The sequence below is a fragment of the Lissotriton vulgaris genome, chromosome 5 (genome assembly GCF_964263255.1).
Source record: "Lissotriton vulgaris chromosome 5, aLisVul1.2, whole genome shotgun sequence".
Taxonomy (NCBI): Eukaryota; Metazoa; Chordata; class Amphibia; order Caudata; family Salamandridae; genus Lissotriton; species Lissotriton vulgaris.
In genome coordinates this window covers 1218742716-1218763235 of record NC_141693.1, presented here as the reverse complement: position 1 = coordinate 1218763235, position 20520 = coordinate 1218742716, and the positions used below count along the sequence as shown (strand labels likewise).

General features: G+C 43.7%; 1 protein-coding gene across 1 annotated transcript in view; it reads right to left on the bottom strand.

Moving 5' to 3' along the window:
• LOC147712331 (uncharacterized) overlaps positions 1-20520 on the bottom strand; it is a 240567-nt gene that overhangs the window by 210812 nt on the left and 9235 nt on the right. The window contains exons 2-3 of the mRNA XM_086923032.1: positions 9311-9437; positions 6719-6829 (exon numbers count right to left, since the gene is read on the bottom strand). Coding sequence (XP_086779158.1) covers positions 6719-6829; positions 9311-9437 — 238 coding nt within the window. The remainder of the gene's footprint in view (positions 1-6718; positions 6830-9310; positions 9438-20520) is intronic.

The following is a 20520-nucleotide window of genomic DNA, read 5'->3' as shown; positions in this document are numbered from 1 at the left end:
CTCGATGGCCCCCTTGGCCAAGAGGGCCAATACTTCCTGCTGTAGAAGCGCCAAGTGATCCCCGGACATGCTGTGGTACTGAGGTGGCATGGCTGGAGGGGTTGTCTCGAAGGGGAGGGAGTAGCCTCTTCAGTCAATTTGCAGCATCCACTTCTCCGAAGTGATGTTGCGCCAGTGGTGGAGATGATGGCGTATTCGTCCACCCACTGGCGTCTGATGGGCCTGAAAGGTCAAACTAGGAAGGCTTTGTAGTGGATGCTGCGGGGTGAACTGCCTCAACGGTTCCCACGTCTGCGACCACGCTGAGGTTGTTGCTGCTGTGGTCTGTGGCTTTGCGAACGCTGTGGGGCGCCTCTTCCGTGGTCATGAAAGAAACGAAAAGCAGAAGGGGGAGGAGGCCGAGCGGCCGACAGGCACAAGGAATTGGCCGTAGCCCGTTAGTCCTTGAAGCGCTCCAACGCACTATCTGCCTTATGGCCAAAAAGGCGAATGCCATCAAAGGGCATGTCCATCAGAGTGTTTCGGACATCCCCTGAGAAGCCAGTTGTCCTCAACCAGGCGTGGTGCCGAAGCGCCACCAACATGGAAATCGACCTGCCCAATGAGTCGGCGGTGTCTCGTCAACAACGTTTGCTGCGTCTCTCCCGGGCGCAATCGCCTGGGAAAGAACTACCTGGGTTTCCTCCGGGCAGTTAGGCAGCACCTGCGCAACCATGTCCCACAGAGAGTGGGTATGACGGCCCAAGAGGCATGCGGTGTTCACCGACCGTAGCCCTAAGCTGGCAGATGAAAACAGTTTCTTACCAAACTGATCCAGCTTTTTGGATTCCCTATCCGGAGGTGCAGTAGGGATCGCGCTCTGGGATGTAGAGGCTTGGACAACCAAGCTCTCAGGGGTGGGGTGTTGGGTAAGGAAGAGGGAGTCGCCCAGGGCCGGGCAATGGCGTCGGGCCACGTTCCTATCCACAGGAGCCTCTGTGTTGGGCCTGGACCAGGTGCCCAAAAGAACGTCGGATAGTGATTCATTAAAAGGCAGCAAAGGTTCCGAAGAGGTAGAGCCGGTTGGCGCACTTCTGTCAGGAGAATAGTCCTGACGGCCACCGTAGGGAGGTCGAGGTGGAGAGCCTCAGCCACCCTACGCAACACCCCTGCGTAACTAGCTCCCTCCTCCGTGGGCCACGGTCAGGCGAGGTGTCAAGACCACTGACCTCCCCAAATCCTCTGCCAAGTCCGGATCATAAGCACAGTCCTGTGCTAGAGGGTCCTCAGACCCCTCCCAGTCCTCCCAAGTCTGTGGAACAGGCTCAAAATAAGGAGGAGGGACATAGGACACAAAAGTGCCAAACGGCTTCGGTATCGGCGCGGACGACGCCGATCCGGCACCGTGTCCGGGTCGGGCTGAACCCAGGGACGACATCGTCATGAGGAGCGGGCGACGTCGGAAGCGGTGCCGGGGAGATTGGCGCCAGTGGAGGTATCACTAGGTCAACCGGCGTCAATCAGGATCCGATCCCAGATCCTTGGGGGACCTGCAGCGTCAGGGCCGGAGCCACCGGCGACACCGGGCCGGAGATGGCATAGCAGGACCCCCAGTCGGGCCCGCAAGTGTACCGGCGGGGCCAGACGGCCTAGAGTCAGGCAATGGCAGCAAGAAACTTTTTCAACTGAGTAGGTGTTGCCCCCGCACCTGGGAAGGGGGGGTAGACTGGGGGCGACGTTGCAGGCTCCGCCGAGCCGCGGGGTGGCACCGCTCGCACCCTCAGCCGCGAAGGTGGAAGGGAAGTCGAAGATCGAGGATGCTTCTTAGAATTCTTTTTGGAATGCTATGACTTACCTGACCCAGAGTGCGAAGACTTAGATCCAGAAGAATGATGGTGACAACTCCGCGGTCGGTCCTACGACCTCCCATGGGACCGGGACCACGAGCGGCGCGGAGCCGACTGCCGGACTTCAAGCAATTTTCGGGACCAGTCCCACAAAGTCTTCAGCGCCATGGCCCGGCAGTCGGGGCACGACTTGGGGTTGTGGTCGCACCCCAGGCAGTAGAGACACACGCGATGTGGGTCCGTCACCGACATCATGCGGTGACAGTCACCACAGTTCTTGAAACCGGGCATCCCTACGACACCAGAAGTCGATCGACTCGAAAAGATGAGGTAAAAGGCCACAAAAAACTCAGACAAAAAATGACTGGGGGTACTTGCTCTTCCCGGATCTGCACTTGCTGGCACGGAAAAAGAAAGAACTGATGTCAACGCGTATGGGCTCAGTTAAGTAGCTCCAGCTAAGTCAGCCCGACGCCAACGATGCATGCGGAGCCGCACGACAACGCCTACCGGCGCCCAGGGGTACTGCGGATGGAAAATCTTTCCGGATTCAGTCTGACGCCTGGGGATAATTCTAAGGTAAGGAATCCATCACTATGTGTTTCTTTTAGATACAAGGATCCAGGGTGAACATCTTGACTTCACGGTGTCCCCCATCTGTTATGCAGGGGTCGTTGACTTTACAAGGCAAGGGTGAGGCCCTAACTTCACTGTGGCCTCCACCTGCCCACAGGGGATGGGTGCTGTCAACTTAAAGCAGAAAGGGCGATGGCCCATCTTCATGGTGGACCCCTCCTGGCATCCAGGTTGGGGTGATTTGCTGACTTTACACAGTAATGGCAATGGCCTTAACTTTGCATACAGGGGTCGCCAACTTCCATGAGACAGAGCAAATGGCCAGACCTCTCGCAAAAGTCCTGACTAGACTCGATGGCTCACACTTGGCTAACCAGGGTCCACTCAACAGGATCCGCGCAGGGCCTCGCTCACTCCAGGTGCTCCCCTCCTCCTCACAGGGTCTGCAGGTCTTGGCAGGCAGGCATGCAGCAAAAGGCTGGTGCTCCAGGCTCAGGGAAAGTGGTCTTGATTTCCTGGGTGATGGCCACTAGCCATTCAGAGAGACTAGCAGCCCTTGGTCTGTAGTCCTGGTTACAGGAGCGAGAAGTCTTGGTGAGCTTCCTTGCACGTTGGTGCACAGCACTGTTGAACATCTTGTAGAGCTTGTGCTCCCATCTTTATAGTCCATATCCAGACACTGATTAGATTTAGTGTCTGGACCTATGAAATGTGTGTTGTGGGTGTTCAATCATTTGACGTGCCCTTCCCTTTGCCAAGTCCTCTGAAAATGGACAGTATGACAAAACTGAATAGTCTGCAGTTCTGACTGACCCACCACACAGGCCAAGACAGTAACCAGGGATCGTACCTGGCTGTCTGCCTCCACTGAAAAAGGCCTCACAAAGGTTCAAAGGCCTGAGCCCTCCCTTCCTATGATTCCCTGGTCCTTCTGTTCCAACCTTATCAGTACCAATATCTCATCTGACAATGAGCTCAGGACCCACTGGCCAGTAATTCCTGAACCAAAGAGACCTTTGAGGGGCACAGGGGAGTTGCTCATCGTCCAGTGTGTGTGTTCCCACCTCAGGAATCTCAGAAACCCACTGCTCCTGTCTGGGGCGTTGCAGTCCTCGCCTTCAACTACCCTTTACAGGCCCTGTGCTTTGAAAATGAAACCCACAGGCCCCTATGTTTTATACAATCCATAGGCACACATACATCCTGGCACGCACACAAACGCATCACATGCTGCACTGTGCTACATGCAGACAGCATGTAAGTCAAGGGTGAGTTAAGTACACAGCGGCAAAAACTTTACCAAACTTGGCTGGTAGGCACCACTGCCTACCATAGGTAAAAAGGCCTGGTCACACTAATGATTCCTATAATATATAAAAAAGAGCATGCTATCACCAACATGCTCATGTCACTTAAGTCATGACAAGAGCTGTAGTCCAATAGCAATAAGAGGGTAACGCATGGGGTGCCATTCCTGACCAAAAATCAGTACAGTGGGTCAGATACCTATGCAGGCGGGGCATATGGATGACTGCAAGAACTGTATACACAAATGCAACTATTTTTGTATTGTGTATGACTCCCATTCAATGCTGTTAGCATAAATACCAGATTTAAAGTGGAGTGATGTCACTTTGTAAGCACTCACATCCCTGGGCTTCCCTCGCCTTGCCTGATAGAACTCTGAGCAAAGCAGTGGAATTAGGGTGATGCTCTTCAGCCAGCAAACACCATTTCTCCTGATAGTTAAAGCTCTTCAAGGACTAAAATAATTGCTGATATGGCTCAGTTCGCTGTTGTAGCAGATGCTGGCTACCCGCTCTTTCACTTTATGTAGAGAACATGGCATTCAGTTGGGGACTGGGAAGAGAAGGCTCACTGGGAGGTGGGGGGGAAGGCAGGATACCAGATATAGTATTTTTAAACAATCATTGGCAAAGCCAATAGGTCTCACCTTTTGGACTGGTTGTCGTTGCCAATAGTTATTAGCTATGCTGTGCACCATCCACGATGCTGTGCAAAATGCTTAAAGAAAGAAAAAAATTAAAAAGCTGCTACGATGCGGTAGTAGCATAGTTATGTAGGGCACATCATGCAGGCATGCACCCCAAAAAAATTAGGCAAGCTGTTTTTTTTTCTTCAAATAATAGCAGTGTGGGCAAGCACCGTGTCAGGCAACGAGGAAACAACACAGCAGGGCTGGGGGAGAAGCAACCTGGTAGGGAGCATGGGAAGCAACACAGGTTGAAGGAAGCAAGACGCCATGGATGTGAAGCTATATAGAGGGGGTTGAGCATATAATTGAATGGATGGGTGATACGAGGGATCTCATCACCTCGAACACATTTGGTGTCTCGCACGTTGAGAACACACCTGGTCTAGGATAAGAATGAGTTCACTTTCTTTTTAACGGGTTTTGCTCCAATGTTGTGAATAATGTACTTTCTAGGTACAATGACACAACCTCGTCACTCCGTAATACTGATAAAGCATGCAGACCTTGCAAGTTTGTCTGTACACTGGGCCAAGATTTCACGTTTTTAGAATACATTACCCGGTATTGTCTCCTATGAACAACATTATACATTTCAGATCGCTGTGCCTAATCTCATTGAGTGAGACCCAATTTACGGTTTACTCTCAAAATGTCAGAGGTAAGGCCACCTATACGTTTATTTTCACATGATGTCTTTTATGAATACACTGTATTACTGAACAAATAACTGATATGTTCTTTGTTGTAGGTGTCTACATTGTCTGTCCTGTTGAAGAAGACTCCGTCTTTAAATTGACATTTTTTTGGTTGAAACGTTGACATGTTGATCGTTGACTCCGTCAAATAAATGCCATAGGCGAAACCCTGAACCAAGGCTTCCATAACCTTAATTCGTCCAACACGGTCATAATGCGTTTTTCATTGAGTATGTTCCACTGTGCACCTTTTGTTCACTAAATATCACATAAATCACCTATACGGTGTCATTCACAAAGAGCACATACAGTTAGTTGTCAGAATTGTGGTTATTTGTACCATATGTAAATGTGTATACCTGAAGTCTGCACAGGACTGTGCACACTTGATTATATGGGTATTAATTAAATCGATAGTCGATTGCTAAACACCTGCTTGACCTTGACCTTATCTTCAAGTCTAGGAAGCTAAGGAGTAAGCTTCCCCCAAGGGAACCTATTTTTTTTGCTTCTATATATCCACCCGGGTTCCTAGGGATACTGGGTCGCCTCGTATTTTAGTTAACAACTTCTTCTATATGGTCTGTGAATTACTCCGAGAACTGCAATATCCTTATGATAACAGGGAAAAGAGATTTCATGCATTATTCAATTATAATCGTTGGACATGATGTGAAATAAATCAGCACAACACTGGATGTAAATAAATAACCTGTACCAAAAACAAATCATACCACAACAGAAATGAAAAACACAACAACAGTGGGCAGCACAAGCTAGTAAAAGGGCTAGTTATGTAAGGGTTAGGTAAATGAAAAACAACGAAAACCGTGAAAACCGTGAGGCATGATGGTCTCTTCATGCCCAACCAGTAAATTAGTGCTTGGTTATGCAACAGTTGGATCTACAGTAGAAAAAGAAATCACTTTGAATTAAAATGTGTTTCATCTGATACCAATGTACAAATATGAATTTAAAAACAATTAAGAAACATAGGCAGCGAAAATGTATTAAAACAATTATAATTTTGAAGTCATTATTGGTACCAGTATTAACAGACAAATTCGTATCCCTCTACTAATTTAGAGCTACACCATACCTGTCAAGCGTGTCAAAAGGTCTAATTTAATTGTTTTTTATACTTTAAAGCGAAAATTCATGTTTTTGGTAAATGATAATACTTAATAGGAATCCTATTTTTATGTAGTGCTCATAAATGCAGTTTTGCTGTTCTGTAGCACTGTGAAAGATGTTACATCTACATTACTAAATGGCATTAATTTGACCTATCAATGCATGAAGAAGGATAGGATTGAACCAGTGACCAGAGATTCACACAAATTGATCTTAGCAGTGCAAACTTTCCAATCTCCTCCTTACTTCAGCCTTGGAATAGATTCAGTGAAATGAGATTATGCATAGAGATTATTTTAACATACTTTTTCACACAACTGAAAGTAGTATGTGTGTGCTGGTGGTTGTGCAATCCTGTATGTATTAGAGTACCAGTTTGTATGCTTAATGCATGAGAATGGTTGTGCTTGTGTGCGCGTTCGGTGAATCTGTGGCAAGTAACCCTAACGATTTCTCAGATGTTACCCAAACACATAATTACCATGACTTACTTAGAGAACAATCAGTTTTGTTTTTCATCTCAGAGTCTTGATGATCTGTATGGAACAAATCTTCCTTTTCTTTAGGTCTTAATGCAAAAATAGAGTTGGAAATCCGAGGGGCTGTTGTTAAAAGAAAATAAACATGCATAAAACACATTCAGCTCACTGTCAACCAATAAATCAATCAATCAATTTAAAGTTAAAAACCCTAAAATTATCAACGACAAAAGTCAATGATAATTTTTAATGAGATAAAAATACAAACAAGAACACAAAGAAAATGTTCAAACCAAAAAATCTAGGTGATCACACTTAGTAAGCTGTCATGCTGATGCAATATAAAGTTGCAACAAAGGGAAAGATATATGCCATATATGCCATATATGTCCAATAAAATAATAGCATCACATCTTTACAACACTAAACCATATACGGCTTAATCATAAGGGAGAGTACCCACTTTTGCACATCAGTTGTTTTCTTGCCGAAAACGAGGCTGATCAATTTCAACAATCCCATATTACCACAACATAGGTCATCTTTATTCTCGTTAGCTAATCATAAATGCATGTATTGATATGTGACAATTTTTTTGTTGGTAATCTTTTGCTCCAATAGCGGATTTATAAAAGCAATATACACTAACCTCCGTCTGGTAGCAGGAACATGTAGTGTTTGTTGGTTGTACAAACGTATGCAATGCTCAAACCCATGAACTGATCTATAGTAATTATTGATTTTCTATTAAGTGCTTACTATGCATCAATTCAAATTCATAAAATGAAAAATGGGTATGGAGGAAATCTATACATTTTTCAAATGTGCGCAAGACACCTTTAAGAATAGTGGTTATTATAAACTCTGAATTTGGTGTTTTGTGTCCTAATTGAAGAGGGCATTTTGCAATATGTGTTCTTTCTTGCACACTGGCTTACTTATTGAAAAAAATAATGGAGTGTAAGTCAATTGATAATAACAAATGTCTTAATATTTAGGGTTTATACATTTTAACTGAGAAAAATGGTACCCCAGTGGTGTGCTTGAGCATCCCACCGGCGACAGGAAAGTCTTCAAAAATGCAACAATCATGATTTTCCTTACAGATTCACTCATTCTGGCAAGGTAGGTAGCTGGGGTATTTGGCCCTGAGCTTGGCTGGTATCCAGGGAAACCTACTAACCATATACATTTCTGAAAACTAGACACCCAGGGTAGTCCAGGATGGTGTGACGAGACTCAATAACGCTACATTTTCTTATCTAGAATGCCCTGCAAATGTCAAACTTTGGCTTAAACCATGGTTTTTTACTTATATTTCATCAGGGAAAGTTCAGGAACCTGGGGAGATCGACAAAAATCCTACTACCCAGTTTCCCGACACTTCTGATAGAAACACTATCCCACCTTTTGGGGTGAGTTTATTACATGGAACAGGAACTGATCACAACCTGGACAGTTTGAAGGAAGTCTGATGTCAATGTGGTGTCAGTGAGGACTTCAGATGGTTATTTTTGTACACTGCTGTAACTGGTGTTCGGTCCACCCACAAATGGGAGGCAGCCTTTTGGTAAGGAGTACGCTGGATATGAAAAATTGGCCAATGACTGGTAGTGTCCACTATTTCGGTTACATAAATATGGAAAACACCTGCTAACCAGGAGAATCAGAAATGGGGGGGGGGGCTTTCTATTTCGGTTACATAAATATGGAAAACACCTGCTAACCAGGAGAATCAGAAATGGGGGGGGGGGGCTTTGAACCCCTCTAAGCCACTTCTCATTTTAAAAATACACCCAAAAGAATACCAATTACCTCATGCTTACCAATGGTATGTCTGAAATATTCAGGCTAAAGGGCCATGGAGCAGAAACACTGGAGAGGCGTTATTGGTGGGGAGTATAGCCCGATGTCAGGATGGGCTAGCCCCCATATTTATTTAAGCTATCCCTGGAATCCAGTGGTTTCTCCCACCTAGGCGGGAGAGGCTGATCTGGGAGTCGTGCCATTTGATGACACAGAAAAGACTATCATATTAGCTCAAGGATACAGAAGGGACTTTTAATTATGAATGGAAATTCACTCTGTTATTCAACAATATAGCAAACAAATTATGTAAGTATTGTGTCATAACTGCTTGAGAGGTCTGCTCCTCCGGCACATCGATCTCAAAGTCTTCAGGGAGAGGAGCTGCATATGGAGGGTACCAAGATGAAACTACAATATCCACAGTCATACTAAACGGAAGAATCCAACAAGGGGTGGCCTCCGAGGAGAAATGAAAAGCCTAAGGTGAATCCTTACCTGATATGTTGCACAAATGCACCGTACTGATGTGATAGTAAACTATGAACTGTTTGGCTTGTGTGAAGACTATTTCAACAATGCAAATAAAAAAATATTTGAAGTTTAACTTTAGATGCAATACGTTTTGGGGAACCTTGCATGTTAGTGTTTTAGAAGAATATGAACACAATTAAAAATCATTTTTTTCAATAATGTTCAAAAGTTTAATCATAAAATAAGTCAGGACCGGTTGAAGAGAAATCATGCCAGTTATCTAATGTCATCCAATCTTCATAAAATTTAATGATGTAACTTTACCCAGAGAAGTCAATGCTTGTTGGATTTCCTTCATCACCATTTCATAAAGTTCTCTCTGCCATGTATGCAAAAGCTTCCACTCCGCTTTAGAGAAATGAGCAGCAAAATCATGGAATGAACCTGGTGCCTGAAAAAGCAAACACAACTGTTACAATAGAGTTAGCAGTGTGAACAAAATGCTGGTGATATAGTTTGGACCAGCACAGCACCTCAAGTTGTGACAGTGATTATGGTCACTAGCATCGCAAGAGACTTGAGGCTAAAGTCAGGCACAGTGCACAAATATGCAAGTCAGAGGTACAGTACTAACTAGAAGGATGAAGAATGCCAACCAACCTCTGTGACCAGCCGCCTACCTTCACGATTGGACTGACAGTGCTTTAGTATATTAGAAAGTATATTACATAGCCTATCAATGCCAAGGTGGATTCTCCTTATGACTACAAATTACCCCTCTCATGAAGAACTTGCACAGGCTGTAAGAACTGACAGGTGTGCACAGGTTTGGTATCCTAACAACTCCATCAAAATCGGAGAAGAAAAGGATAATTTCTTTTTGAAGAACAATAATGGTGGCGAGCAACCCAAGGATAAAAAGTGATCGGATCAATACTCACTAAACAATACAGGATAAGGACAGGCAGGGATCTGCACAAGGAGATCTCTATGTGGTGTAAATTGTGATTGACAAATATACTGGAATTGTGATAATGTTACATGTATTAATGTATTGGAAATAAAATAAAACTAATATTAAAAAAAACAGTGATCGGATCAAGTTCAAGTTCAAATGACTTTATTCGATTGTTAACATTACAATCATAAAAGCACAATTCATAAGCATACAGGTAAAAACAGGTAATCCATTTCATTTGTGAGACGAGAATTTACATAAACAATATAAAACAAGAGTAACAGGCAGAATAAACACTTTAAGAATATAAATAGTTACAGCAAGATTAAAAAGTTAAAAATACCTAACAACAACAGCATAATTATCCCTCCATACTTTTCCTGAAAATTGCTAATTTCAGAAAGCTGCATACAAATAAAGTGCAGTCACAGTTCAGAAGTTGAAGGTAGTAAAGTGCTGGTTTAATCTGTGCAATTTTCAGTTCTTTGAGGCGTGGTTTTAGGTATAGCCTCCGGGGTACTGTGTAATAAGGACAAATAAATAAAAAGTGTGCCAGATCTTGCGGAGACTTTCCGTCGCAGCCGCAAGCTGGCAACACTTGACCTCGATGGGCCCCACTCGGTACTGCCAGTAAGAGATGAAACAAATCAAAACTGAACATTGTTAATAGATAACGTTCATAGCCAGTCATGGGCCATGATAGATATGGTTCCATTTGTAGACAGGTTTTAAGTAAAGCGCGTTTCCTAACACTGTCTTTCTGTAGCTCGGCCTCCTCCCAGGCTAAATACCTGGTTGTCATGAATGTATTTTTCACAAAGGTGACATCTAATTTAGTGATAGAGTCTGGGGTTAAAAACAAATCAAGCCGTCCTATTTCAGTAAGGCGTTCATTGATATACTTCAGCCACGGAACCTTAATCTTACCATCCCATGTTAAGGCTTCTTTTAATATATCATGGGTAAGAGGTATGTCGTTGTTTAGCCAGCAATTCAACCAACACAATAGGGGATTCTCTGCTATTCTATCACTTAAATAGGGCACACATAGCTCCTCATGTACAGAGAAGTTTCCGGTTCCCCTTGGCAGCCTCAGTATCTGCTTCAAGAAATAATTTTCTACAACCTCCAGGTCCCGCGTCTGGCTATAGCCCCAGAGCAAGCTTCCGTGGCAAGCAACGGCAATGTTATGTTAAAATCAATTTGTAAAGCGCTCGTACGCCCGTGGGCTTCATGGCGCTATAGGAAGTATGAAGAGTCCGAACAACATAACACTAAGCTGACAGAGGTTAATGGTAGGCTTGAGAGAATAACCAGGTTTTTAGTCCCTTGTGGAAGGTGAGCAAATCCTTACTCTGCCTAATCGGCAAGGGGATGGAGTTCCAAAATGAAGTTGCTATACTATACCAGGCAAATGCTCTTTGCCTGGTATAGTTTAAGCAAGGCAGCCACCGGACTATTGCCCATTTTTCTCGTGAAATCAAGTATGGCCGCGTTGACGCGGGTTACCTCGCCCTTCTTCCTCAGGACAGCGGGGCCCCAAGATAGTTGGTGATCAAAAAGGACCCCGAGGTATGAGAAGGTTTTGGTAGTTGGAATTTTTTCCCCATTTATGTTAAAAAGGTTGGATTTTCGTGACCCCAGGCCTGTCTTCATGACATAAGACTTAGAATTGGTAATACTTAAGCCTCGAGACTCCATGAAATCAAAGAAAGAGTTTAAAAGTGTCTGGAGGCCGATTGCGGTCCTTGAAATAAAGACAGCATCGTCCGCGTAGAGCAGAACTGGAACGCCTTTCCGGCCTACATAGGGGTAATCCACTCCGGTTTTTAACAAGTATTCCTCTAACTCGTTAATATACAAGTTAAAGAGGAATGGAGCTAGAATGCACCCCTGTCGACCACCCCGATTAATTCTGATATTCCCCGTCACTTTCAGATCTTGGGTGTATCGAACGTTAGCTCTTGTATCGGAGTGCAGGTCAGCCAGTAAATTAATTAGATTCTGCTCTACACCCATCTTTAGCATGGTGTCCCATAATTTGCCTCTGTCCACACAATCAAATGCGGACGATAAGTCCATAAAAGCCATGTGGACTGTTCCCTGCCGGGCCATGGTGTATTTACCTATAATCAAATACAGGTTCAGACACTGGGTAACTGTCGAGTGACCAGGTCTGAAACCATATTGTATTGGCGATATAACATTGTTCTCATTTGCCCATGCAGTTAATCTATTCAGGATTACACCCCCTACCACTTTGGCTACGGAGTTAATTAGAGATATTGGCCTGTAGCATAACGGGCTACTACGATCACCCTTTTTAAACACGGGCACTATCGTCGATAACCCCCATGACATTGGGCATCCAGAGGCCGCAGCTGCATTTACTACAGCAGTAAGGACAGGGGCCCATAATGAGATACAGGATTTAAAAAGGTCCGGAGGCAAGCCATCCGGGCCAGGAGCCTTATTACTGGTTAACCCTTGAATGCCCTTCTCTACTTCATTGACTGAAAAGCACAAAAAATTCTCCGTAGGAGTTGAAAAGCAGTTTTCTGCCTGTTGCTCATTGCTTTTAAAAATTGCACTAAAATGAGTGACCCAGTCCTCCTCTGGGATGTTAGTGCCAAGTGCAGTATCACTGAGATTGTCAAACAAAGGTTTATTAATAATTTCCCAGAATTTGCTACTGTTACCCAGGACTAATGGATCAAGCAGAGACTCCCAGGTACACGCCTTAATTTCTTTTTTTCGTTTAGCAAGATATTTCTTGTAAATCAATCGCAGAATTTTAATTTGGCCTGAATCTCTGGGTTTAGTTTTTAGCGCCTTTCACAAATCTCAGCTTGCCTTGGAGCAAGAATGGTCAAACCATTTGGGATTACTTCTGGTTTGTCCCTTCACTGGGACTGTTAACATAGATCCTACTAATGACACCACAACCTCAAAAACAGCTAGAGTTTGCTCTGGGGATGTGGCTGGTGACACACAAACCGCAAGTTCCTCACCACATGACCTATTAATTTCAGTGTACAGGTTTTCATAGTTTACCATTGACCATTTCAATCTACGTTTACCATTTATACATTTCAAGGTTCCCCGGCCTTCACAGTTCATTCGCTGTTCAAATACTCCACCACCCAGTCTAATGGTTATGGGATTATGGTCACTATAGATGTTTATTTGAATAGTGAATCTGGAGGCCTGTTTGGCAAGATCAGCAGATAGTAATATGTGATCTATAAAGGACCCCTGGCCTGAACCTTTAAATGTAGAAACATCAAAAACCTTGGACTCCGGCACCATGGACATGGCAACAGTTAGGTTATTTTCATTCAACAAATCGTTGAGACAAATTCCACGCCTGGAGTGGTCAAAATGAAAGCCGTTCACACCATTAGTGATCGGATCAGGCTAACCAAGTTTTAATACAATAGACTAGAGAATGTGGTAAAAGACACAAATGATTCAAAGGCAGGATAAGGAGCCTGATGGGAGACATTCCACTAGAAGGGGCATAATGCATGTGGCAGCAGGAGAGAGACGGCTTCTAAGAGGACTGTCAACAGCCACAGAGAATATATCTGTTTCACAGGCAGTCTCGGTTGCACTGCTCCATTAAGTGTAGGGCCATGGCTGATTTACACACGGATGCTCCCTACCTATAGCGGCTGGGTCCGCAAAGAAAAACTGGACTGGACTGTGGCCCAGACTAATTACCTGTGACAGTAGTTTTTCAAGCATTCCATTCATCCCGTTGTTTTCTGTCATGACCCAAAGTGTGCCCAGACGTGGATCCCGTAGATCAGTGTGCCATGGCACCCAAGCTGCACCTCACTAACGAGACCCAACAAGGCTGAAACTCTCTCGGGTTGCTTGTGTTCTCGTTCAGAGGACACATATCGTTCAGAAGATACATAGTCTGACACTTCAGCCTGGACTGCTCCTAATGGAACAGTGCCAGGCCTAATCTGTAAGGCATGTGCGCTAGAATAATTACCAGTCACTGAGATTAATTAAAGCAGTCCACGTCCCACCTTTCGGTTTTTCGTAATGAAAAACAAGCAACACTTGTAGCTGAGATTAATTCACGTATTGATTCCATCACATTTCTGTTTTTATACACAAAAACAGAGAAAGTGAGTTCCAAGCAATCTGACTGGCCGGTACATTCTTGCTTTATCACGGTCTTCTTATCCTTGCATTTTGCACTACTTACACTTTGCAATATTGGGAATTCCGCTTAATTTCTGGGGCGTTTTCTGCATCTAAATCTGTCTGTGTAATTTCCTATATAAAATGTTTATTTTGAACGAGTTCTGGCACCACCATAATATGCTGCCTGCCACAAGGTCCCAATTTAGAATGCACAGATTGAAAGGAATGCCCAATGGATGGTGGTGCAATCCATCACCTGCTGTGTTTTACTTCCTTACTCCCTCTTCTTTGCCAATCAGTTTACGCCTTGCACATTCCTCGCAGTGGTAGATTTTAGATTATTCAAGCTTACTCAGACCACATTGCTTAGAACCCTTTATTGATATCATATATATGCAATCACACACCTGCAGTCATACATCTGTCGCCACTACCTGCAGTCATGTACCTGCTTTCACACATCTTCTAAGCAGTGACATGATACACACCCCCACTGTCCCATGAACAATCACACATTCATCCATTGAGTCATTCCCACACTCACTACAAACACACTCGTTCCACCTAATGAAGAAACATTTTCACTTATAATATAACCAGACCTGTTGGCTTTACAATGTCCTATTTGAATGCAACATCCTTTTAGAACCTGAGTTTGCAGCATCCACTTCAAAAAAGGAACTAAAAGCAAGGTTTCTATTACATAATAAAGAGGCAAGAGAGAGGTTGTCTAGGAAGCTACCTACCTCTGTTTTCTATCAGGAACTAAACCTGAAAAAAGGCTTCCAGGCACATCTAACCATAGTGACACGTAATTACCATTGATTTGTCCTAACACGCCTTAGGCTGGGAATTGCCCATCACCTAGTGGCATTCCTGCATATGAAAACTAGCACCAACTCCGCATGTCCATGTGATAACATCTCAAGACAAAGTTGCTGCCATGTTTTAATGTTTTGTAAATGTTATTATTTGTTTAGGAAATTTTATCTGAAACCTATCTTTTTAAAATATAATGTTTGCTGCACTAAAATGGCAATGAAGCTAACAACATCTTTAGAAAGTGCAGATATCTGTTTCTATGTTGCATCGTATATACTGAAATGTATAGCTGCCAGGAAATCCATAATTCTTTGATACATTTTATCTTTCCATGACTGTACATGAGTAACTATGGAAGCACTAGAAACTTTTATGCGTCTCGCACTTTAGCAAGTCTGCGTAGAAATTGTGTAGCACTTTATATCCTACTTCAAAATTTGTACATAACTTATTTATTACATTTATAATAGTTGTAAATTAGTAACAATGCTTTAGTAGGAAAATTGTTTAAAATACTATGCCGTTCTGCTACTATGTGATTATGGAAGCATACTGTACTTAATGATGTTCTTCTTTGCACTCAGCAAGTTTTGCACAAAATACTTTGCACTCGCCACTTTATTGCGAAATTTGCACGTAATATATTATATAAAACACCATAGCAAATGTCTCTAGTAGGGGCAACGTATGGAATCTATGTATAGTGTTAAAGAGGGATGTATAGTATACCTTGTATTTTATACGGTTTTGTGTCAGTATCCAATGATGTTTTCTCCCATGAGCTGCTATTTTTTGTAATTTCGATGATTTTTAACTTGTAATACTGGACAAAGTATTGCTTTTTTGTTCAGCTTATATGGTTGTGTTTGACAAACCGAATAAAGCTTTTGAACTGAACTGAACTGAGATCGGTTTTATTATGCTGGTCAGGCTCCTTCTCCAGTGGAGGTATATCCTCATAGGGTATGACTGTAACAATGAAGAGAAGGAAGGCTTAATGTACATTACTGGTAAGTAATCCAGGCACTATTGTCAGCTCATATTACATATTTTGTTTCACATTAACTTTGTGTTCATTTATGGGACTCCATTCGTCAAGTCCCTTTGCAAAAGGTTACTTTAGCTCCACCCTCTAAAGAAATCCTCACAACACAATTGAATAAATCAGACCACTGAATAAAGTATACGCTCCTGTATTCAGATATAATATGCAAATTAATCCAGTAGCTCAATGAAACAATTTAATATCCAAATCTTCATTCCTTTTTTCACATTTCAAAGCAACCCTTTATATATAAACCTCCTTGATTATTTAATATTCATAATACAACCGTGTTTTGCAAAACACAGTTCTTCATACTGAGAAATTTAACAAAATAATTGCTGTAACAGAAAACAAAATACTTTACAATATTGACAAAACTAAATTATCAAGAAATTCATATATTTTTACCTGTTATTCCATCCTATGTTTACTTTTTAACATTTATCTGCTGTTGCTAGATATTAAATTCTTTATTTATAGCGTTGGCTCCATACTCACACCAAAGACTTCAGGTTTTATGGCAGTCTCTGCACTGTTGTGGATCCAAAACATGTCTGCTCCTTAGTCTGTTTTCACTTTATCCTAGTCCTCTCTTGGTGAGTTTGCTATGTACTGTTCCTACTAGTCTTTCTTCTATGCCCAATATCATCTCTGCAAAGAGCATTTTAATGTCTTGAAAATCCAACAGTCTTTTTTCTACATCTACTGGATCTCGCGATCTTGTATATATTTAATTCTTTCATCAAATAGACAAAAACCATTCTACTTTTTAAAACTCACCCACAGAATTTTACTTTATTCAGTCAAGTGTAAAAATACTTATATGATAAGTTACTGTACTGGCAATTACATTGATTGTATAACATTAATAAGCACTCTACGGCCAAACTGCATGGTTAGCAGCGCTTTTATAAAAAATTTAAACAAAAACTTTAAATAACTAAAATGATGAAGAGCAAAACATGGCAAATTCAACATAATGATATTAATTGAGATGGTGCCAACGAGGCAAGTGCATATCAACAGTACCACAATGATATCAAGGAAGCTCAGACAAACTACTATGAAGAACAGTTCAGTATGGCTGCCAACTCCCCCAAAGAGCTTTTTAAAATTGTGAAGTGCCTTACCACGTTTGAACAGAGTTCCCCTATGTTCCAATCCTCCAAGGAGAGATGCAATGAGTTAGCCACCTTCTTTAAAAAATAAAGTAGAAAATATATATAACTCACTGCACCTGAGCCCCTTGTGTGATTCCGAAGATTTGCAGGTCTTCTCTGGGAGCACAGGCCTGCATCACAGCTCTTGACTCCTTTCCGGTCCTAAGCACAGAACACCTGGGTCTTCTCCTGAAGAACATCAAATCAGGTTCACCACTCGACCCAGCCCCCCCCTCACATTCTTCTCCAAGATGAGGGGCTGGTTCTCTCCACAATGGCAGACCTCATCTTGTTATCCTTGAGCACCGGGATAGTGCCAAAAAAATGGGGGGCGTCTGAACAAGTGGGAGCAAAAGAACGCCATTAGGTGACTCCTTACCTGCCTGCCTGCCTGCCGGGTATCCCGCTGTGTAGTTCCGCTCTCCCCCGCTGCCGCACAGGACATCTCGGCCGCGGCGAGGGGAGAGAGAGGGGACAAACTACAACTCCCAGCGTCCCCTGATCTCGCGGGGACGCGAACAGCTGCGCCAGGAACCCGCGCCCGGAGGCGCCTAAGACCGGCCTGGGGCTCCCGCCTCGCGGGGCGGGCGATGCCGGGCTGAGCCCGGGCAGAGGGCGGGCCGTCTGTGGCCGTCCGGGGGCGACCAGGGACGGGACGGGCCACCCCCCTTGGCTGTAACTGTGAGTACCAGTCCATACTCATAGGGCTGATAGCTGTCATTCAAGCATCTAGCAAGGATTGTGCGGTTCTTGCATTTTTGATCCCCTGTGAGCTGCTTTGTAACTGCTTGCTGCTTTGACCCGCTACCAACCATGTCTATTCAAACTACCCTAACGGACAACTATCTGCTGAAAGTTGTCAGTAGAATTAACAGCGATAGAAGAAAATCGCTAGGGAAAGGCAACTTACCTGACCTCCCATCGGACCTATCACTGGTCCCCACCAATGAGGGCAGTAACAACACTAATGTGGCAGCCGAGATTGATAACATCAGTATTAATGTTGAATCCATTGCTGCAGAGGCTCCAGATGATCCTACTGCAGTGGAAGACCTACCAGACCTATCTGAGATTCCCGATGGCACCCCGCAACAATCCACTAGGGCCACACGTTTCATGAGAGCATGTAGGAAACCGGCTCTTAAACGGGGAAGCCATTCGGCCAGGAAAAAAAAGGACACCACTCCCAAGGAGAACATTGGTGATAAAGGGACTCCTACCAAGGACAATTGTGTTACCATTAATATTAACCAATTTGACTTGTTAGTGAGCTGTATCGATGACAAACTGAAGTCGGTTGTGGAGCCTTTATTAGTTAAAATTGATGCATTGTCGGCTGAAGTATTGAGATTAGGGGCTGTGGTGGATCAGCATGTAGTCAAATTGGATAACTCTGTACTACCAATTAGAGTTGCTACATGTCCTCAACCTGCACCTAAGATAGATAAGGGAAGGCCTCACCATATCAATACTGCCCCCCCTGGCCCAAATGTAGGAAGACAACCACCACAGGCGACACCTGTTTTGACTTGTCCGAAACCACTACCAGCACGTAACACGGGTCGACCCGTGCAGGTACCAGTGGTTACACCAGCGGCCACAAGGCCTGCAGGTGCAAATTCCGGTGCAAGTACATTACCAGCACCAAATAGAGTCAGGACCATGCAGTCGCCAGTTGTGCCAGCTGTTGTAGCAGGTTCCGATGGGGTGTCTGTGGGTATAAGTAACCGCCCAGTAGACCTCCCCCCCAGAGTGTGTACCCTATGTTGTGGTTTTAACTAATGTCCCGCCTCTAATCCAGGCCCCACATCCTCAGGAGTCCGGAGATTCTTTAAAAAATAAAACGGTCTCATGGTTAAATCGTCACTGTTGTTACCCAGTTAACTACTCTGACCAAACTATATCTATCAGAAGGGTTAACTGGATCGATAACACCAGGAAGACCTGCGGGGGTGACTGTGTGATTATTAATTTTAAACACCCCCAACATGTTGCGACGGTCTTACTTAGAGCAGCTGCCTTAGCACAGTCCGAGACTTATGTAGCCGCAAGACCCTTGGGGGTACTTTTATAATCATCTTAATAGGTTGCCTTCCGTTAATTGTAGAGATGGGGCCTTCAACTCTAACTTTATATCTAATGGTAACAGATCTTTGCTACCCACTTCAACCCTGGACTTACTGGTGGCAGATCTATCTTGCCCACGCCCTTGTTGAATCCTGTTCCTAGTGGTAATAGATTTGTAACACACACTCCTAATTTTGCACCCAACTGCGATATCATTTTCTCGCCTGTTAATTGGATGGTCTATCAAGTCCCGGTCCAGAACAGGTACCAGTCCTTGAGTTTCTTGGACCAAAATGATTGACAACAGACGGGGCCTGGGACTGGGAGGGACGTTATCCTGAGTACCAACAAGAACAACATAAGTGAGGTGAGAGAGGACCTACCTTCTGCCATTACGGGCAATCCTGAAAGTGGGACAGTAGTTCACTGTGCAAATGAGATTGTTGAGGATACAGTGAATGCTACAGGGAATGCCACAGGTAATTGCATAGGTGGGCTGGCGTCTGACCAAAGTAATAGGGGTGATTGTTCCAATAACATTGTTGATATCGCCAATAATTGTCATTCTGTGGGGATTTCTATGGCAAGTTGGAATATTGCCGGATGGGCATCTAAGGCATTCAAATTGGAATGGGAGGATATCGTAAGGTCCTATGATATTTTATGCCTGCAAGAGACGTGGTGTGTTGATAAACCTAGCCTTGAAGGGTATACATGCTACAGTTTAGATGCCTCTGAATCTAGCCATGGCAGGGCAAAGGGAGGTCTCCTTATCCTTATCTCAGTAGATGTAAAGTTGACTATCATTAAATAATTGTTAGTTGAACCACACTCACAAATCCTGTGGGTACGTTTACCGGATGGCACTGATGTGCTTTTGATTAATTTTTATAAGAACATTTTTACTAATTCCTGGCACAAAGTGATAGATGAGTTATCCTGTGCCCTAAGGAAGCTGGTAAGCGAAGCAACATGCACTTTTATTTTTTTTTTGGGTGGGGGATTTTAATTTACAAGTATGTAGTTTATCCTCCTCTAGGGTTTGTGGGATCCTAACTAACAACGGGGAGAATATGTCCCACTTTCCACATAATGCTTATGGAGAGGCAATCAATAGCACTATGGTTTCATATGATCTAGAGCTATTGAGTACTGCACAGGAGGGAAGTGAGTGTCCAATTCCCACCTTTACTGGAAGGAATGTGAGCTCCATCATTGATCACATTATGGTCTCATCCAACTTGGTACCCCATTTCATAATTAAAGTAAGGGATACATCCTCCTTGAGCGACCATAACTGTGTTAGCTTGCAAATAACTAC